This window comes from Oryzias melastigma, linkage group LG7 (genome assembly GCF_002922805.2).
Source record: "Oryzias melastigma strain HK-1 linkage group LG7, ASM292280v2, whole genome shotgun sequence".
NCBI lineage: Eukaryota > Metazoa > Chordata > Actinopteri > Beloniformes > Adrianichthyidae > Oryzias > Oryzias melastigma.
Genome location: NC_050518.1, coordinates 8,658,572 through 8,677,539, shown reverse-complemented (window position 1 = coordinate 8,677,539; position 18,968 = coordinate 8,658,572). Strand labels below are relative to the sequence as shown.

At 41.3% G+C, this 18,968-nt stretch overlaps 2 protein-coding genes across 2 annotated transcripts in view; one reads left to right on the top strand and one right to left on the bottom strand.

Moving 5' to 3' along the window:
• LOC112159445 (low-density lipoprotein receptor-related protein 1) overlaps nucleotides 1-18,968 on the top strand; it is an 84,521-nt gene that overhangs the window by 48,660 nt on the left and 16,893 nt on the right. The window contains exons 24-54 of the mRNA XM_024293496.2: nucleotides 524-721; nucleotides 1,488-1,692; nucleotides 1,786-1,950; nucleotides 2,618-2,862; nucleotides 3,418-3,549; nucleotides 4,898-5,125; nucleotides 5,214-5,388; nucleotides 5,535-5,629; nucleotides 5,749-5,898; nucleotides 5,985-6,125; nucleotides 6,207-6,335; nucleotides 6,420-6,551; nucleotides 6,623-6,757; nucleotides 6,846-6,975; nucleotides 7,089-7,215; nucleotides 7,685-7,836; nucleotides 7,926-8,050; nucleotides 9,072-9,446; nucleotides 14,802-14,991; nucleotides 15,108-15,312; nucleotides 15,395-15,587; nucleotides 15,699-15,824; nucleotides 15,896-16,024; nucleotides 16,224-16,343; nucleotides 16,846-16,959; nucleotides 17,443-17,592; nucleotides 17,687-17,809; nucleotides 17,903-18,019; nucleotides 18,105-18,233; nucleotides 18,311-18,439; nucleotides 18,518-18,658. Of these exons, the coding sequence (XP_024149264.1) occupies nucleotides 524-721; nucleotides 1,488-1,692; nucleotides 1,786-1,950; nucleotides 2,618-2,862; nucleotides 3,418-3,549; nucleotides 4,898-5,125; nucleotides 5,214-5,388; nucleotides 5,535-5,629; nucleotides 5,749-5,898; nucleotides 5,985-6,125; nucleotides 6,207-6,335; nucleotides 6,420-6,551; nucleotides 6,623-6,757; nucleotides 6,846-6,975; nucleotides 7,089-7,215; nucleotides 7,685-7,836; nucleotides 7,926-8,050; nucleotides 9,072-9,446; nucleotides 14,802-14,991; nucleotides 15,108-15,312; nucleotides 15,395-15,587; nucleotides 15,699-15,824; nucleotides 15,896-16,024; nucleotides 16,224-16,343; nucleotides 16,846-16,959; nucleotides 17,443-17,592; nucleotides 17,687-17,809; nucleotides 17,903-18,019; nucleotides 18,105-18,233; nucleotides 18,311-18,439; nucleotides 18,518-18,658 (4,905 nt within the window). The remainder of the gene's footprint in view (nucleotides 1-523; nucleotides 722-1,487; nucleotides 1,693-1,785; nucleotides 1,951-2,617; nucleotides 2,863-3,417; nucleotides 3,550-4,897; nucleotides 5,126-5,213; nucleotides 5,389-5,534; nucleotides 5,630-5,748; nucleotides 5,899-5,984; nucleotides 6,126-6,206; nucleotides 6,336-6,419; nucleotides 6,552-6,622; nucleotides 6,758-6,845; nucleotides 6,976-7,088; nucleotides 7,216-7,684; nucleotides 7,837-7,925; nucleotides 8,051-9,071; nucleotides 9,447-14,801; nucleotides 14,992-15,107; nucleotides 15,313-15,394; nucleotides 15,588-15,698; nucleotides 15,825-15,895; nucleotides 16,025-16,223; nucleotides 16,344-16,845; nucleotides 16,960-17,442; nucleotides 17,593-17,686; nucleotides 17,810-17,902; nucleotides 18,020-18,104; nucleotides 18,234-18,310; nucleotides 18,440-18,517; nucleotides 18,659-18,968) is intronic.
• On the bottom strand, nucleotides 9,858-12,198 carry LOC118598946 (galanin receptor type 1-like). Its single transcript, XM_036212715.1, has one exon. The coding sequence runs from the start codon at nucleotides 11,724-11,726 to the stop codon at nucleotides 10,692-10,694; it is 1,035 nt and encodes a 344-aa protein (XP_036068608.1). The 5' UTR covers nucleotides 11,727-12,198; the 3' UTR covers nucleotides 9,858-10,691.

Below are 18,968 nucleotides of genomic sequence, written 5' to 3'. Positions count from 1 at the left end.
CATGTTCACTTTTTGTGTAGCTACAGTTGAACATAAACATAAATATAATGTTAGTCTGTGAAATTTATCACACGTTGTTATCACGTAATTGTTTAAAATTTATAGTAATTCTGGCACATTTAAAAAATATTAAAAAAAAATAACTGTATAGAAAGAATATATTATTGTTATTTATGAGGTTACATAACATTGCATATAAATTAACTGGAGGGAAAATCAACTACTTGAGCAAACTTTCAAGTGATTTAGTTAAAAACTGTTATTGAAAACGATTACAACATTTAGGAAAGATTTTTTCTGTCTCAATTATTACAAAAAATGCATGCAAGATTGTGGAGGGACTGTGCATCAATTCAGATTATAGATTTTCTCCTTTACATTTTTCGGTTCTGGTGTGCCACAGAATTTTTGCCGAGGAATAAGTGTTCCTTGGCTTAAAAAATGTTGAAAAACACTGTTTTAATCAGCTATGGAGACTTGAGAATCTGTGTTAGGATGTGTTTGGACACTTCGTTTCCTTCAGATCCCTTCAAGCCTTTCATCATCTTTTCCAACCGCCACGAGATCAGAAGGATTGACCTTCACAAGGGCGAGTTTACGGTACTGGTGCCAGGTTTAAGGAACACCATCGCCTTGGACTTCCACCTCAACCAGAGCACCCTGTACTGGACTGACGTTGTAGAGGACAAGATCTACCGAGGGAAACTGTCTGATAATGGAGGTGAGAAGACTATTTTCACTCTAACTTTTTAATGAAGCCATAAATATCACACACGTCTTACTTTAATTGGGGCTCAGCAGCATAAAGTGTAAGTTATTTGGGTTGCTGTAATTTCTCAAAAAAAACAAAAAAAAATGCGTCCACCGAACAGTCTTTGGCATTCTGTGACCCTGAATGAATCTCACAGGTCACAGTCGGCCTTTCGTACTCAGAAACCTCAAGTTTGCGTTCCCAGCGCAACACTCCGGGGCAAACGGAAGGCTTTGTCTCTTCCAGTTTGTCTCAGTAACTCTCAGAGCGTGACCGTTGCCAGAACACCGATGTTGCTCTGCAATTCCACTCCTCCGCCCTTACAGTCCTCCATAAATATAGACGTGCTGAGCGGGGAGCATAGCAGCTCATAGATCAGCTCCTGCTGCTCATTATGGAGTCCAATTTGTCCGAGTGGTTTGTGCCAACAGCTTCAAGTCCAACATTCCTTAATGCAAGCTGCATCAGTGTTCAGCTGCCTGTCTCCTACATTCTGTCAGGAGGCCTTAGAATCTTGATTAGCCAAAGGCGACACTTTGGTTTGCACTTGGTTTGGATCCGCCTCTGGGAAGTATTTAGAGAAGGAGAGATACTGTGCTTCCTCTCATTTACTTTTGAAAGAGAAAATAATTTAGCTTTGGATTTGTCTGTGTAAATAATAGCAGTTCCAACCTTTTTTTTTTGTTGGTAAATGTTTCCTAAAAGATGATATCCCACCTCTCTTTGTGTCCGTCAGCCCTGACCAGTTTTGAGGTGGTCATTCAGTACGGACTGGCCACCCCGGAGGGCCTGGCTGTGGACTGGATAGCAGGAAACATTTACTGGGTGGAGAGCAATCTGGACCAGATTGAGGTTGCAAAACTGGACGGGACCATGAGAACCACTCTGCTGGCAGGAGAAGTAGAACATCCTCGAGCCATCGCTCTAGATCCTCGTGATGGGTAGGAAGCATCAACATATCTATATTTTTTAGATTATTCCAGAAACTCCAGTGGATCATGGTAAACATTTCCCGGATAACTTTCTGTTGTCAGTATTCTGTTTTGGACCGACTGGGATGCCAGTCTGCCCAGGATAGAAGCAGCATCCATGAGCGGTGAAGGCAGGCGCACCATCCACAGGGAGACCGGCAGTGGCGGCTGGCCCAACGGGCTCACTGTGGACTACATGGAAAGACGGATTGTCTGGATTGATGCCAGGTAGCATTTTCCCTGATATTCCCAGTCTGTTCTCCTGTCCCAATTTTATGTCTATCATCATAGTTTGAAACAAAGCGGTCCCTCACTTTATCACCTTTTACGGTTTTAGTTTTTTTTCCAATGCAATTTGGCATGCTTTTTTTTATTTAATAACAGCACACTGCGTTCTGGATCCTGATTGGTTGTAGATCATTGTCAATCAATTTCCATCTTGCCTCGTCTCTGTTCAGAATGTGTTCCGGTTGCCAGAGTTGCATACATTTTCTATTGCTTGCAGATCTTTGTTTTCTTTCTAAAATACTGAGCATATTTTTCTATGAAGATTTGAACTTTAAGAGTTTAAACAAAATGTATAAGGGTCGGTTTATACTATTATGTAGTGGTTGCACAGCCATCGGAGCGGACCGCCCCAGTGACTGAAGAATGTGACACTTGCTGGTTACGTTGAGTCCAATCACGTGCAAATGAAGGAAACTGTTTTTTAACACTGAAAATTATGAAAAATTCACTGAACAAGTTAATATATTAAGTTTACAATAATAGTAAAATATAAAAATGATGTCTTTGAGGATTTCACCCACCCTTGGTAATTTAAACTGTTGCGATAAACAAGAGATCTCTGTAGCAAGAAACACCACCTGGTTTTAACCGTCTGTTGCTTCTTAAGGTCGGATGCGATCTACTCCGCCATGTATGACGGATCTGGACTGATCGAAGTGCTGCGGGGTCACGAGTATTTGGCTCACCCCTTTGCTGTCACCATGTATGGAGGAGAGGTGTACTGGACCGACTGGAGGACCAACACTCTGACCAAAGCCAACAAATGGACCGGACACAATGTCACTGTAGTGCAGCGCACCAACACCCAGCCCTTCGATTTGCAGGTGTATCACCCATCCAGACAACCCGAGGGTAAGATCCAAAACCCGAGTATTCAACCGTTACGATGCTCACATTTAACCTGCTGGCTTTTCTGCAGAGCTGGGATTCATTTCAGAGTATGAGCTCCCAGATTATTGCTGACAGTGTTATTCACAGCTCCTCTTTCCCAAAGACAGTTGACCTTTTAGAGCTGTGAAATGTGTTGTCCTCACAAAGGCAGCAATGTGTACACCTCCCGCTGCTTTGTTGAGGTCGTAGTCATTACTCGGGGGTATGGAGGGAAATAAAATCCTTTGGCACAACACTAATGTTACATGGAAACACATTATTGTCAAGATGACAATGGGATTACAGCGTAATGTAGGACTGCTGTGTTCTTTAGAATCGAGTGTGTGAGTGACAGGAAGAGAAATGTCGTCTGACAGCTGATTGACAGCCTGCAGCAGCCCTGATGACAGGGATCAGATACAAGTGTTGATCCTTTTGTTCTTAAGGAGAGAAAAAAACAAATTTGCCACTAATCACTCTGGTCTAAACTTAATTTGACATTTTAAAACGTCCTCAAGATGTTTTCTTTCTTTTTAGCTCCAAACCCCTGTGCCACCAGTGACGGTAAAGGACCCTGCTCCCACTTGTGTCTCATCAACTTTAACCAGACCTTCTCCTGTGCTTGCCCCCACCTCATGAAGCTGCAGCCAGACAAACGCACCTGCAAAGGTAAGGATGGATGCGTTTTACCTCCAAGTCTCTGTGATGTAACCCGTGCAGACAGTCTGTCATGATCAGTATGTCACTAAGAACAAGTTCACTGTAGGATAAAACATTAAAAAAATAAAGAAATTTCAGACTTCCGCCTTTAGTTTTTTGATTTTATCTCCCTTAAATTTGCCTAATTTTCACCGGTTTATGAGTGCACGCTTTCTTTGTAAATCTTAGTTTTCAGCAAGCAATCCTCATTTTAGCTGGTTGATGCAGGAATGAACAGGATTGATCCTTTCCACTGCAACACAAGAATTTCAGAATAAAAGCTTTTTAAGAAACTTTGTCGTAGATCAGGGGTCTACAACCTGAGGCTCTGGAACCACATGCGGCTCTTTCCCCTCCATTAAGGTTCTTTGGCTTTTAAGAAAAATGCAAACAATTTGAATAAATAATGTTTTTTATGAAGCAACACCAAAGTCAGAATGATAAAAGAAAAATGTTTTTGCATTTTTAGTTCAAGTAAATCTAAGTATGAGCTGCTTTCAAAAGTGAAAGAAGTTAATTTGGTAAAGAAAACTCAATTGTAGAGAACATTTTAGCTATATTTTATAAATGAATGGCTTAATGCCACAAAAGCACAAAGTGTATTTTTTAACTTTGAGGTGGTGACTTTGCGGTTCTTGTTGTATTTTCATCCATAAGAAACTGGATCATACGGCTCCTTTAGCATTAAAAGTTGCAGACCCCTCCCGGTCTTAGATGCTAATCGTCAAAGTTTTAGCATGACATGCATGTATTCATATGGCATTTCTGCCACATAAAATACAAAAAGAACGAGTATTTATAACCTACAAGGTCATGAGACTTTCTCATTGGCAAAATTTACAACAAAACTTAAAGAAGGATGTATTTCAATTTAATGTGGAAAGATCTAAAACAATCAGTAAAAGAAATTAAATCATCCGATTCAAAAAACCTCTCAAAGAACTTCTACAAAAGTACAACTAATGACTTTATTATTTTTACTGTTGTAAAAAAGAAAGTAAAAAAATAAAATATACTTATAAATTCTCTAATTGTATACATTATTCTCAACTGTTTTTGATGTTTAAATACTGCAAGTTAGAGTAACAATGTGTACACAGTTATAGCTTTTGCTCTTTGTTGAATGTATGCATGTAACGGGGGCAGAAAATATGTTTTTCTTTATTCTGTTCCCTTTGAAAAAACTATATATTGCCACTGACCAAGTACTACTATGAAATTGATTTTCATTACGCAAAAGATGGGCTTTTGAAAATTTTATACTGAAAATCTAAAAAAAAAAACGACCTCTTTATTTTTTTTTCTCCAAATCCCCTAGAATCCAGGAAGTTCCTCCTTTATGCCCGTCAGATTGAGATCAGAGGTGTAGACATCGACAACCCCTACTACAACTACATCATCTCATTCACCGTGCCGGACATCGACAACGTGACGGCGGTGGATTACGATGCGGTGGAGCATCGCATTTATTGGTCGGACGTGCGAACGCAGACCATCAAAAGAGCTTTCATTAACGGCACTGGGGTGGAGACTGTTGTGTCTGCAGGTAGAAAAAAGAATCTCAGAAGGATCGCATGTGATTGTTGTACAGCTTGAATGGCGGGAAAAACCGGGCCTTTTGTGTTCCGTCACAGATCTCCCAAACGCTCACGGGTTAGCAGTAGATTGGGTGTCGAGGAACCTCTTCTGGACCAGCTATGATGCCAATAAGAAGCAGATAAATGTGGCTAGATTGGACGGATCTTTCAAGAATGCAGTAGTTCAGGGATTGGACAAGCCCCACTGTCTGGTGGTGCACCCCTTACTAGGGTAAGTAATCTCTTTAGTGAATCGAGATTGAACTTTATCCAACACCTTTTTAAGATTCAATAAAAAGTTGATCACAAAGGTTAGTCTTTTTTTGTTTTTAAGTCTCTGATCTTTTTTCCACATGCATTGTTTACTCTCTTCCCCAGGAAGCTTTATTGGACAGATGGTGACAACATCAGCATGGCTAACATGGATGGTAATAACCGCACCCTGCTTTTCACCAACCAGAAAGGACCAGTGGGTGAGATGATGTAACCCTTTTCCTGCTAAATGATTCACACTCTTTTTTTAAACTTCATGCACAGATGGAGAACAGAGGAGTGCTGAATTCAAACATATGATAACATTATGTCCTCCCAGGTTTGTCCATTGACTATGAAGAGGCGCAGCTGTACTGGATCAGCTCAGGAAACCGCACCATCAACCGCTGTCGCCTGGATGGATCTAATCTGGAGATCTTGGAAGGTGCCACAGACAAACTTACCAAAGCGACCACTCTGGCTATTATGGGTGAGATGAAAGCAGAACGCTTTAGTCGACTTGTTTTCTTCCAGATTAAAGTGATGAAATCAAAAGACTCATTTCCAATCTAACAGGAGACAAGCTTTGGTGGGCCGACCAGGGAACGGACCAAATAGGAACGTGTGACAAGAAGGACGGGGGGCAGTGGAAGGTTATGCGAAACCACACCTCCCCAATGATGCACATGAAGATCTATGATGAAGACGTGCAAAAAAGTATGGGAAAATGGTGCTGTTAGGATCCAGCTTTATTCTGACCGATGCCCTTCATCTTCATTCTTTTTTTATTTTTTTTAGATGGTGTCAACCTGTGCAGCAACAACAATGGCGACTGCTCACAGCTGTGTCTGCCCACGTCTCCAACAACCAGGGCCTGCATGTGCACCGCTGGATATAGTCTCAAATCAGGGGAGCAGTCCTGTGAGGGTGAGACAGTGCTTTGTATTGTTAATTGTGCGTGCATTCATTTTTTCCTTGAAAGCACAAACTTACTGTACGATCTCCAAGCAGGGATGGGCTCTTTCCTGCTCTACTCCGTTCACGAGGGAATTCGGGGAATTCCTCTCGACCCGGCAGACAAATCTGACGCTCTGGTGCCGGTGTCAGGAACCTCTCTCGCTGTCGGCATAGACTTCCACGCTGGTAGGTAACTCTTAAGTTGATCAGATGGAAAGCTAATTGACATTTTTAAATTGTGCATGTCTTATTTTCAGAAAATGACACCATCTACTGGGTGGACATGGGGCTGAGCACCATCAGCAGAGCAAAGAGGGATCAGACCTGGAGAGAGGATGTGGTGACCAACGGCATCGGTCGGGTGGAGGGCATCACTGTTGACTGGATAGCAGGTTTAGTTACTTTGTTGCTCAAATCGCACCTTCATGCAATGCTACTCCAAAGCACAACTGCTGATTTGGGTCATTTTTTTTGTCCTAGGAAATATTTACTGGACTGACCAGGGCTTTGATGTGATTGAAGTGGCCAGACTGAATGGCTCATTCCGCTATGTAGTCATTTCCCAGGGTTTGGACAAACCCAGAGCTATAACTGTCCACCCAGTTAAAGGGTAGGGCTCCTTTCCAACTTGCTTTTTGTAATAGTGTTCCTCCAGTGCCATTGTCGCCAAGCTTTTACGTTTCTTAAGTTTCCTGACCTGCACTTACACATCTTTGTGTTCAGGTATCTGTTCTGGACCGAGTGGGGTCAGTATCCTCGCATTGAACGTTCACGCTTGGATGGCTCCCAAAGGTTGGTCTTGGTCAACGTGAGCATCAGCTGGCCAAATGGAATCTCCATCGATTATGAGGTGTGGATCCACAATGAGTCACTGCACTCTCAATCCTTTTTAAAAGACCCACTCTGATCACCTTTTGAGGCATTTTAAACGCGTTTCCAGTGTTTTTTTATTATGATTATGCTGTTTTTATAGGGTTCCCACAAGGTCTTAAAAAGTCTGAAAAGCCTTAAATTAGGAAAGCATTGTGAAATCTTGGTGGGGTAAAAAGTAATGACGATTAATATAATCTTCCAAAATATTTAATGGGAAAATAAATAAGAAAAAGGTTCAATTAGAGTGAGAGCTACCAAAAAGGGATCATTTTTAACTCTTATTTTTATTATTTTTACACAAGATCTGTGTTTTAAGGCACTGAAAGGTCTCTATAGAACACAAACTTGAGCAACGAATTCATAGAATACCAGCAAATGAATCCCCTTTGTGCCATTCCACCGTTCTTTTGACTGAGCGTGCTCTTTGGCCTGCTTTTGGACCTCAGGAGGGTTTGCTGTATTGGTGTGACGCCAGAACCGACAAGATCGAGCGGATCAACCTGGAGACGGGAGAGAACAGGGAGCTGGTGCTGGCCAGCAACAACATGGACATGTTTGCCGTGTCTGTGTTTGAGGGATACATTTACTGGAGTGACAGGTTAGCTTTTTTCATTACCCAAAATGAATTGCAGAAAAGTTTTAGGATTGTAAATATGGCGGTTACTCACTTTTATTGCTCTCTGTCAGGACTCATGCCAACGGCTCCATTAAAAGAGGAAACAAAGACAACGCGACGGATGCCGTGCAGCTCAGGACGGGCATCGGCGTGCAGCTGAAGGACATCAAGGTTTTCAACAGGGAGAGACAGCAGGGTATGAATATCCATAAAGCTGACACAATCGACCTCAGAATATTAAGCTATCAGTCTGTTTGTTTTAGAGCTGCCACAAACGATTATTTTAATAATCGACTAATCACCGATTATTTTTTCTGATTAGTCGACTAATCGGGTCATGCGCAAAGTAGATGTAAAACACACATCTTTACCATCATTAGCTTTAAACTAACAAAAAACTAGAAATATTCACACTAGTATTATCTGCAAAAATGCTAGTTTGAATGCTGTAAGCTAAATATTAGTGCTTATAGCTGAAGAGGCTGAAAGTGATAGCTAAAATGCTGAAGTTGATATCCAGCTAAAATATTAGTTAAATGCCAAATTAGCTTAAAAACATAATTAAAGAAACAATAGCAAAAAAAAGTTGGCCAAAACAGATAGCATGTAGCTGAAATATTAGCTAGACTCCCAATTAAAAAACTCCTAAATTAGCCAAAACAGCTAGCAACATGCTAGAGCTGATAGCTGAAGATGCTGAAATTGATAACTGAAAACGCTAAAGTTGGCAGATTAAATACACTGAAGCTGATAGCCAGCTAAAATTGAATAACTGAATAATTAGCTAAATTCCAAAACTGCCTAAAAAACTAAAAAAGCTAAAACAAAGTTAGCTAAAACAGCTAACATGTGACTAAAATATTAGCTAAACTCCAAAATAGCCTAAAAAACAAAAAAGCTTAAATTAGCCAAAATAGCTAGCATGCAGCTGAAATATTAACTGACCTCCAAATTAGCCTAAAAAAACTGAAGAAATCCCAAATTAGACAAAACAGCTAGCATGTAGCTGAAATATTAGCTAAATTCCAAAATGGTCTAAAAAGCTAACAGAATGCCATTAGAACTTTAAACTTTACTACACTCCATACTATATAAAGTATCGACTAATTGACTATTAAATTAGTCGTCGACTATTTTAATAGTCAATTAGTCGACTAATCGTGGCAGCCCTAGTTTGTTTATTAGCTTCAGCTCATAAGCAGGCCTTGCCCCCACAGGTACAAATGTCTGTAAAAACAACAACGGCGGCTGCGAACAGCTCTGTCTTTACCGCGGCAACAACGAGCGCACCTGCGCCTGCGCTCACGGCATGCTGGCAGAAGACAACCGCAGCTGCCGGGACTACGACGGGTACCTGCTGTACTCGGAACGCACCATACTGAAGAGCATCCACCTGTCGGACGAGACCAACCTTAACGCGCCCATCAAGCCGTTCGAGGACCCCGAGCACATGAAGAACGTCATCGCCCTCAGCTTCGACTACCACGGCGGCGGAGGGAAGGGGGCCAACCGCATCTTCTTCAGTGACATTCACTTCGGCAACATCCAGCAGATCAATGACGACGGCACAGATCGCAAGATCGTGGTGGACAGTAAGTGCTCAGTTCTCTGCTGTTCAGAAATTCTTTCTGAGATTAGTCAGTAAATTTAGCAATTCTGAAATTTGAATTCCCTCCATTTATGATTGAATTTTGCTTCCCATCTTTTTAATTTTTTCAACAGTCATTATTATCACACATTTGACTTAAAATGTGAGAACTTGATTATCTCACTTTAAACAGACTGACCATTTTTAAAGCTAATATTGAAGGAAAAGACTGCATACACAACAAAACCTAAATAAGACTTTTGCTTGTCCTAGCTGAGACCTTTTCTACATTTACCTCATTGATAATTCAATTTACAGAACCATTTAACTCAAAAAGTGTGCAGAGATTATAGCTTTTTACTGAATGGAATCTGATTATGCACCGACAGGAACTTTATTACACTGCATGATGGGTAATCCAAAATAAGACATTAAAACTGTTCAAGATTTACAAATGTATTAAATGCTCTAATCAAATAAGGTGTGAGGCAAAATGTCTAATCTCAAAGCTGTTTCACCGACTAAACAACTTTATAGGGCTGTAAAAATTCATTTTAACAACAATCCGATTCACTGACCTAAAATCGGTCCAGGACATCTTTAGCACAAACTTCAATCATTGTGACTCAGACATAAATACCTGGTACTGAACAGTGCAGGAAAAGTTTTCCAGATTTCTTGTATTTATTGCAAGAAATCAATTGTAGATTAAATATGTGTTAAAAAAAACGAAAAGTAAGCAAGAAATAATGTCAAATCCATTCACCTTATAGTTTCAAGGTTGTTTTTCCACATCAAAATAATACCAACGGAACATTAGTATATCATTCTATCACACTGTATGTTCACGTCTTCGCAAAATTCAAAGTTTTTTCTCACATTGGACTGTATTGATGGTTGATCATTTTTTGCTGCCATCACACGTCCGCTGTGATGGTGATTTTTTACGTTATAGTAAATCTACTGTGCCTCAATCCAAATGGTATTATCTAATATCAATTATAATTGATTGATTTTATTTTACTATAGGTGAATTCGATTAACAATTTGCCTCAGTCAAACGGATGGATATGGTTGGATTGTAGGAACATAAATCAATGTGGAATAATCGTTATACCCCTACAACTTTACATCAAACAAGACTTCAGCTGTTTTGTATCAAGGGTTACATTCTGTTATAATACTAGAAGATACAGTTATTTTCAATAACCAAACATTAGCTATAAGACATTTGTTTTGGGGGAAGCTGTCAGTTTGGACCTCTCTCCGACGTCGTTTCCAGTTCAATGGGCTGGACTGCATCCCTGCTGGTCACAGGAGGGCAGCCGGGAACACAGTCTTTACACCACCCCCACTGTCTTCTGCCCAGTTCAAATAAGTCCTGTCTAAACTTCTGAGACATCAAGCCGTAGAGCACGGGGTTCACCGCTGCCACGGAGGAGGACATCAGTCTGAAGATGATGGCTATGTAGTTGTACCTGCTTAGGCTGTTCTGAGTTCCTCCGATTTTGGAGAACATGAGAATGTAGGAGGGCAGCCATAGCAGCGTGAAGATCAGGACCAGGAGAGCAGATGTATGGGTGACCTGACGCTGATAGCGCTCCAGCTGGGGGGCGTTTCCCACCTGTCGTGCATGCTGAAGGAAGCAGTAGATCTTGGCGTACATCAGCACTATGATGCCCAGGGGGAGAGCGAAGCCGAACAGGAACAAGGTGACGCTGTAGACCACCTGGCTGACGTTGGACAGGAAAGCGAAGCAGTATTCAGTGCTGTGAGATAAAGTCGTACGGAAGGCAAACTGTGGCGCTGCCAGAGCCAAAGCAGGGATCCAGAGCAGGACCACTGTCAGATTAATCCGCCTGTGCACTCTCCGGCGGTAGGCCCAGGTGGGGTGAACCACGGTGAGGTAGCGCAACACGGCCAACGCCGCCATGGTGAACACCGAAGCTGCCGAGCAGGCAATGCCCAGGAAGCTGATGGCTTTGCACATGAAGCTGCCGAAAGGCCAGCACCCCTGAACGATGGCGGAGGTGTGGAAGGGGAGGCAGAGTAAGAGCAGCAGGTCAGCGGCGCTCAGCCCCAGCAGGAGGGTGTCGGTACCGTGAACCTGTTGGTTTTGTTTCCTCCGCCGCCCAGTGATGATGACGATCACTAAAGTTTGTCCGATGAATCCAGCCACCAGAATGAGGCTATCCAGGATCGGGACCAGCACTTTGAATAAAGCCCTATTCTGAATTATGATTTGATCCAGGCTGGTGTTTGTTTGACACCTGAAAGGCGCCATGAGCTTCCAAACAGTGGCTAGAATGCAGAAAACGGAGCCGCTGGCTAGAGTTAAACTCCGTAATTACACTCCATTGAGCCAGCTAGTGCTTTAGTAATGATAGCAATTAGTCCAGATGTTGGTTTCCAACTAATCATTTGGATTTCTTCATTGAGAAAACATCTCCTTTCAAGAATTCTTGGATTCTCTTTAAATTACACATCATATAAATAAGAGAAAAATGTCCATCAGAAGCATCTTTAAAAAGCAGCTCACCCCAGAGAGGATTTATTCAGTAGACAAGTTGCTCACCAAAAAGCATTAAACAATCCAAGTCATGTTTCCTTTGATTGTCTAAAAGGTTCTGATCTGTGCAGCTCTACTCTTCCTGACTGACTGTCTACTGTTTGCTTAGTAACCAGGGGTTAGCCTGTCCCAGCCAATGGGAAGACGCACCACGATGGCTCTCATTGCATAATGCTGCCGTGAACACACTTTATCCCTGCTCTGTGTGCGATTGTCCTTCAATTAAAGCAATTTTCCACTCAAGCTCACTTTTCTCCCCGTTCTGCTTTTTACAGTTTGATGGCTGAGCTCTAAAAACACCAGCGAGCTTTATGTAATAAACTCAGAGCTTTGCCTGAACTGGTCTTTGACCCGCGGGATCCTGGCGCCTTGCCTCAAAAACACCCGCCATCAGAGTGGAGTGCAGCGCTTTGGCATGCAGCGAAGAAATAAAACAAATGGAAACTATATAATTTTGGCAATAAGCAAACAGAGGGTTCTGGTTTTATATTAGGCTCCATAAGTGCTCATAAATGTGGTTGTTTGTTTATTTATGAAGGCATTTTAGAGGCTTTAGTGTCCATTTTCATTATGTTATGCATCATATCGCTTCAGCAAATAACAATAATTCTCCTTTTTTATGTGATAGCAGCTTCGGGTCAAAGGGTGGAGGGACTTTGAAAGAAGTTGTTTTGAGTTTTACGTCCACGGCCAATTTCATTAGCTAAAAGCAACTCTCGTTGTTCCAAATGCAATATTCTTCTCAGAACGAAAAGTTCAGACCTAGACGGAGTTCACATGAGAACCGTTTGTATTTGGAAGGCAGATTTATGCTCACGAAAGACAAAATTCTTCTATCAAATATACTTTATGGTCCCAAAGGAAATTTGTCTTGGGTTCACAGTGCGAGTGGCTGCATTACAACATTCGTTCACGCGCACAACTCTGTACAAGTTCCAATGTAACCACACATAACATGCACATAAGAGCACAAAACATGGAGAAAACATAAAGAATATTAAAAGTGCTGTGCTGGAGTTGAGTACCTCTAGAAAGAAGTTATTTGCAAAGTGACTCGATGTCAGAAAAGGTTAATATCGTAAAATAAATTGAAAACACCCGTAAAATATCATTGTCTGAACACCATAAAAGTCACAAGTCAAAAACACAATGTACAAACAACCTTTGAGATAAAAACTGGTTAAGTATAAATGTATATTTCTAGTAAGTACAGCAGTCATAATTTAGATAAAATGGACTCCTGGGGTTACACTTGTCTAGTAGTGCAAAGGATGTTGGGATAAACGATAGTTTGTATTTGTTACTTTTGTGTTTTATTGCTCGGTAGCGCCGCCCTGATGGTAAGAGTTCATATTCGCTGTGCAGTGGACGGGAGGATACGTTTATTATTCTTTTTGCCTGTCCCCTGACGCAGGTCTCGTAAGGTCTCGCTCTTATTATTGCCAGTGGTGGAAACAATAGTTTTGTTTTTTCTAGGGCGATGCACGTTGAGGCGTTAACGCGAGCGATTAACAAATTATTATTAACTCGTTAATTCAGTATTTATTAATGCAAATTAATCACACCTCACAGAGCAGCAGTCCTTTACTTTGCCTCGGCGATGCAGTCATCCACCTCGTCTGTTTTTTTTTTATACCACTTACCGTATTTTTCGGACTATAAGTCGCACCGGAGTATAAGTCGCAGGGGCCAAAAAATGCATAATGAAGAAGAAAAAACCATACATAAGTCGCACCGGAGTATAAGTCGCATTTTTTTCAAGTAATTTATTTTACAAACTGGTTGAAAAAAAACGATATTACATCATCCTGGAAGGTAAGTTATAACATTCATAAGTGAATAGAAAACAGGCTGAATATGTGTCAACACATATTCACATATTAGCATCGTGAAAAAAACGAAAAGGTGTAGCATTTATATAACATAACAGTTTTATTTAACTATAGACTCATCAACTTTGTATCTTTACTGTAATTAATTGCACGCAATCTCACTCCATATCACTAAATCCGTTAAATTCTTCGTCCTCTGTGTCACGTCTGAATAACTAAAGTAAATAAAGTAATTGCATAGATCACCATAAGAGGGCACTCTAGACTTACGGTCCATATCTCATCATTAAAAATTCGTATATAAGTCGCACTGGAGTATAAGTCGCAGGGACATTCAATCTATGAAAAAAACCGCGACTTATAGTCCAGAAAATACGGTATATACTTTTTTGTTTGGATCACTTTGTCGCATTAACACGAGGCAAAGATTGCTATATTTATGCTGATTGTCATGATAGGTTAAATAAAGCTTCAATTCAGAGGGATAGATTACCTCTTACCGCTTGTTTTTTTCGTAGAAGATGAAAGAAAGATTTTAAAGCAGCCTGTGATGTAGAGCAGCGACTGGAACTGTTTTTTTCCCTTTGGCCTGTTTTTGTTCAAAAGCCAAATATTGTCATAAAATGTACCTAGTAAAACATTGTTTTAAATCACAACACAAAAGTGTGATTAATATGATATATTTTTTTAACCAATTGACAGCTTTAATTAAAAATAAATGTGCTAAATGTACAGTTTTGTGTGTAAATTTCATTTTGTGATTATTTCAGATAAAAGTGGTTGGTAAATACTGTCACTAAAAAAGAAAAGAAAAAAATCGCGATTAATTTTTTCCCAGGTTTTCGATTAATTTGTTAATTTTTTTAAATCGATTCCCGGCTCTAGTTTTTTCCCCATAAATGTTGAAAGAGTAATAAAAAATAAGCTCATCCTGGGTCAACCTTGTTCTCTCTGTCAGATGTTGGATCAGTTGAGGGCCTGGCGTACCACAGAGGTTGGGACACACTCTACTGGACCAGTTATACGACCTCCACCATCACTCGCCACACTGTGGATCAGAGCCGCATCGTGGCCTATAACCGCAACACCGTCGTCACCATGTCTGGAGAAGACCACCCCAGAGCTTTCGTGCTGGACGAGTGTCAGGAGTAAGTTACAGAGATCAATATTGTTTTTTTTTTAATATTTAAAGTTATTTGAAGAGTTGTAATGCGTCACGTTTTAAAGTTCTCTCACTCTTCCCTTCCGTTCGCTCCCACCACAGTCTCATGTTCTGGACCAACTGGAACGAGCAGGCTCCCAGCATCATGAGAGCGTCTTTGAATGGAGCCAACGTGCTCGCCATTGTTGGCAGTAACATAAAAACTCCCAACGGCCTGGCCATAGACCACCGCGCGGAAAAAATCTACTTCTCCGACGCCACTCTGGACAAAATCGAGCGCTGCGAGTACGACGGAAGCAACCGCTACGTGAGTCCTACGAAGCATGTGGATGAAGACACGGAGCCACACCTCGTGTTATTGAAACGGTTTCTGAAATGTTGTGCTTCAGGTCCTGTTGAAGAACGAACCCGTCCATCCGTTTGGTCTGGCTGTGTATGGAGACTACATCTTCTGGACTGACTGGGTGAGGAGGGCCGTCCTTCGAGCAGACAAATACACAGGGGGAGACATGAAAGTGCTGCGTGCCGACATCCCCCAGCAGCCTATGGGCATCATCGCACTGGCCAATGACACCAACAGCTGTAAGTATCAATCACTGCTTGAAAAAATAACTTTTTAGGTTGTGTTAAGCTCAGAATTCTGCAGAAATGTTATCATTTTTATTCAAAAGTTATCACTTTTGTGTTTCTCAGGTGAGTTCTCTCCTTGCCGATCAAACAATGGCGGCTGTCAGGACCTGTGTCTGCCCACATCTGATGGACGGGTCAACTGCAGTTGCCGTGGAGACAGACAGCTGCTGGAAGACAACACCTGCTCCTGTAAGAGACCCGAAGCTGACCTCCTCGTCTGAATCTGATGTAGTTGTTATTGATCGTTTCTTCCTCCTCAGCTCTGAATGTTTCCTGTGGGAGTGTTGATGACTTTGAGTGTGGAAACGGAGACTGCATCAACTACAGCCTAACCTGTGACGGGATGGCCCACTGCAAGGACAAGTCTGATGAAAAACAATCCTACTGCGGTAAAGTTTGTAATCACGTAGGAACGACAACACGCTAAAATAAAAGGGTTCGACTTTGAAACGCTAACCAGCAGAAAGGATGAAATATTTTAATCTGAAAGCGTCAAATTAGAAACTCTTTATATTGCAAAAGTAGAATTGGTTAAGTAATAAATGCATGTGTGCAAAGTTATTAACTGAGATGAACTTTTCCCTGCAGCCAATCGCATTTGTAAGAAGGGTTACAGGCGGTGCATGAATGGACGCTGTATTGGTCACAAGTTCTGGTGTGACGGGACGGATGACTGCGGTGACCATTCTGATGAACTACCCTGCAACAGTGAGCATTTCCTCAACGTGCTTTTATAGTTTTATGTTTTTTTCATAGAGCAAGACACTACTGTCAATGCAACAAGTTCATGGCTGCATTTATGAATATTTTTGATTTGGTTCAAAACTTTTTTAAAAACCATGTTTATTGCTTATTAAAAATGACTGTTCTTACATAACCAGTTAGTTAAACAAACAAGTTAAATTACTTGTAATAATTAAAGGAGTAAAAAGCTGTTTCTGTTATAAATCATTTTAAGAAATTGCTTTAAAATGTATCTGGATTTAAGAATTGGTGTAACCAATTGAAAAAGAAATTTAGAATTTAATGACTGGGAAGGTTAAAACGGCTAACAATAACAGATAGCAACGAAATAAGAATTATATTATAGTGAAAAGACTAAACTCAGCTCCTGACTTTTGCAGGATTGTCAAAACCAGAAACACTGTCTTTAAGTTTTTGTGTGAAACGTTCTAAAACAAAAGTTTGATGTTCTTGTTTGTGTTTGCAGTGACTCTGTGTAAAGTAGGAGAGTTCCAGTGCAAAGACGGAACCTGCATCTCCAACTACAGCCGCTGTGATCAGGTGGTCAACTGTGAGGACGCCAGCGATGAGATGAACTGTCGTACGTAAAATCGCAAACACTTCAAGAATTTTCTCTCTAATTGCCACTGACAGGCAGAGAAACCACGTAAATATTATTTTTACATACATTCAAACTAATAGAAGCACTAAAAAAAACCATTTATTTTCTTCACTTTTCGGCTTATTTTCTTTTTTATATTGGAATGTTTTTTTCTGGCAGCAACTTTTGGACTGAGAGTAGAAATTAGCTCCATTCAGGAATGGATCACAAAAACAGATTGCAGGATTGCAGATTAAATGATTGATCTTCATTTATTTTCTTATTCACTTCTTTCATATTTGTTTAAATTTTTTGGGTGGTTTAGCAAATAAAGATTTTATAGGAGGTGCATGTTTGCTGCGGGACCCCTAAAGGGAGCAGCCAAAAGGCAGAGAAGAAGAAAAATAAATGTTTCATGCTGTGTGGTCCAGCTGCATAAAGAGTATTGCTTTAAACCGGAATCGCCTGTTTCTCCTCCATCAGAACCTACAGATTGCTCCCGCTTCTTCCGCCTTGGAGTTAAAAAGGCTCAGTTTAAGAGCTGCGAGAGGACCACCCTGTGCTACCTCCCCTCCTGGGTGTGCGACGGGACCAACGACTGTGGGGACTTCTCAGATGAAAGAAATTGTCCAGGTTTGGCCCTTCTTCAAAGATAATTTTCTCTTGACTCTCTTGAAATGTTTTATAATATGACATTTTTTTTCTTGTTTTGGTTTCTTTTCTGCAGATAAAAGAAAGCTGAAATGTCCGGTCAACTTCTTCGCCTGTCCGAGCGGTCGCTGCATTCCTATGAGTTGGACGTGTGACAAAGAGAACGACTGTGAGAATGGAGCCGACGAGACGCACTGCGGTCAGTTTGAAAGATGTTTGAAGACAAAAGTTCCCAAAGAACAAAACGTCTTGTTTTTAGTGTTTTAAATCCACTCTTTTTATTCATTTATAGACAAATTTTGCTCATCAAACCAGTTTGAGTGTGCAAACCACCACTGCATTTCCCAACACTGGGTTTGTGATGGTTCTGACGACTGCGGAGACGGTTCCGATGAAGACCAGAAATGCAGTAATTATTATCTTTAACGTCCATTCCTAATTTCCTAAACTCGGGAGGTTCTGGTGTCATCCAACTAAAACCTCTTTTTCCTCAGAAACGGAGAACTGCAGCCCTGAGGCGTTCCAGTGTCCAGGATCCTACATGTGCGTTCCTCAGCGCTGGAAGTGTGACGGCGATAAAGACTGTCCCGATGGAGCTGACGAGAGCGTGAAAGCTGGCTGCAGTGAGTGAGGCAGAAGAATAAATGATCTCACCTAGAGTTGCACATCTGTGGACATATGTGGTTCTGTGTGTTTCTAGTGTACACCAACAACACATGCGATGCCAAGAATGAGTTCATGTGCCAGAACAGACAGTGCATCCCCAAGCACTTTGTGTGCGACCATGACATCGACTGTTCCGACGGGTCCGATGAATCTCCAGAGTGTGGTGAGCGTTCTTTAGAGCCGACAGCATTTACGTTGGAACGATTCCCGGCTGATGTGTGATCCTCTGCCTTCGGTTCAGAGTATCCCCCGTGTGGTCCGGAGGAATTTCGATGTGCCAACGGTCGCTGCCTCAACCAGAAGAAGTGGGAGTGCGACGGAGAGTTCGACTGTCAGGATAGATCCGATGAAGCACCAAAGAACCCTCGCTGCACAGACTCTGGTACGAATGGGATCGTGTCTCATTCTGTTTCCCCTAATTGGTCTTAAAATACATTTACCATTGCTAGAACATCTGTAGGACCGGGTTTCCCACTGAGTAATTAGAATATAAAATATCATAAAATATTGTTTTTCTTTGTGTTTATTTGATCTCTATTCAAGACACTTCCCCAAGTTTGATGCAATTTTGCTCTCACTTTGGACAAAGTCAGGACCCTGCATCCTCGTTTCCATTAACTTTAAATCTTAAAATCTTTAGAGATTAAGATCGTGTTTAGCTGTGTAGCATCCTGCAGGATCTGGTGACAGAA